This window comes from Drosophila navojoa, chromosome X, assembly GCF_054131105.1.
Source record: "Drosophila navojoa isolate 15081-1374.11 chromosome X, UAZ_NAV_1.0, whole genome shotgun sequence".
NCBI classification, from domain to species: Eukaryota; Metazoa; Arthropoda; class Insecta; order Diptera; family Drosophilidae; genus Drosophila; species Drosophila navojoa.
The window spans coordinates 13,756,057-13,757,550 of NC_142895.1; the positions used below are offsets into that span (position 1 = coordinate 13,756,057).

General features: G+C 37.7%; 1 protein-coding gene across 1 annotated transcript; it reads left to right on the top strand.

Moving 5' to 3' along the window:
• The first annotated feature begins 61 nt into the window (after positions 1-61).
• LOC115564741 (uncharacterized) lies at positions 62-1,141 on the top strand. The gene is made up of 2 exons (XM_030389397.2): positions 62-474; positions 531-1,141. The coding sequence occupies exons 1-2, from the start codon at positions 126-128 to the stop codon at positions 902-904; spliced, it is 723 nt and encodes a 240-aa protein (XP_030245257.1). The 5' UTR covers positions 62-125; the 3' UTR covers positions 905-1,141.
• Positions 1,142-1,494: the final 353 nt, after the last annotated feature.

The window sequence follows — 1,494 nt, forward strand, 5'->3', positions numbered from 1 at the left end:
ACGTCGTGGTATTATCATTCTGTTAATGTTATTAGCAGTATGGTCTACATTACATATTATTTTCACGTTATTTTCACGTTATGCAAACACGGTCACACAGTGCGCACGTTTTGTACTGAAAACAAATGAAGAAAGAATTAAAAACAACGTCCGAATCGCAGCCCATTGAATTGGAGAGCGATGAGGACATGGTAGTAGATATGACCGAGATGAACGTTACCAAAGCTAAAGATGTGAAGGAGCAAGTTGCCGTTGTACCCAACACAAAAGACGATGAGGAGGAAGACGACGACGAAATGGATTTGGCCAATTTCAATGCCGGTGCTAAACAAACCGCCAAAACCAAGAAACGCAAAAAGGGAATCATTTATATCTCGAATATACCAAAGCACATGAATGTGACACGTCTGCGTGAGATACTCGGTGAATTCGGCAAGATTGGACGCGTCTACTTGCAGCCGGAAAAGAAGCTAGGTGAGTGTGAGCTGGCATGAATTTCCGGCAGACAATTATATAAATTTTCTTTACAGGCGATAAGGCGAAAAAGAACAAACGTAAGAAATACAATATTCACTTCACCGAAGGCTGGGTGGAGTTCGAGTCAAAGCGTGTGGCCAAACAGATTGTTCCGCTGCTGAACAACAAGCAAATCTCGACCCGAAAGAAGTCACAGTTTTACGACTCGCTGTGGAGCATGAAGTATTTGCCTCGCTTCAAGTGGGTGCACCTGACCGAGCGGATGAACTATGAGCAAGCCGTCCATAAGCAGCGACTGCAGACGGAAGTCTCACAGGCCCGCAAGGAGACCACCTTCTTCCAGAACAATCTGGACAAGAGCGAGCATATCAAGAAGTTGGCTAAAAAAGCTAAAAAGTCACCCAACATTGCTAAGGCGAAAGCGTAGTAGCTGAATGTTTGTTATATATAGCTAATATATATATATATATATATATATATATATATATATATATATATATATATATATAAATATTTTTTTTATTAGAAATAAGCATATTTGGCACTAACTGCACTGTTTACATGTGAAAGTGCTCTTATCGCGCTTGATAAGCTCAATCCTGCGTCTGTCGCTCATTTTGCGCATGCGTTCTGTTATTTAAACGTCAAATGCGCCTTGAGTATTTAAAAAGCTTTCAAATTACTTTAAAAAGAAAAATATATAAAAAATTGCATATATAGAAAAATAATTCCTTATTACACCACACCGTTTACTTTAATTATCGATTTTTCTTTCCAATTAGAAATTAATATATTGGCGCTAATTATGAAATGTAACATTTCTAATTGCTCTTTGTGCGCTTGAGCAACTGATTTATGCGTTCGAGCTACTCATTTTGCGCATACGCTCTGTTAGTTTTGCGTTAACGTGTTTGTTTACAAAGCTCAGTGTCGTTTTTAATAAGTGGTATGTCAATGTCTACAAATTAAAATGAATGTATATATTTACAAATGTTTCCAAAATACATTAATTTAAGA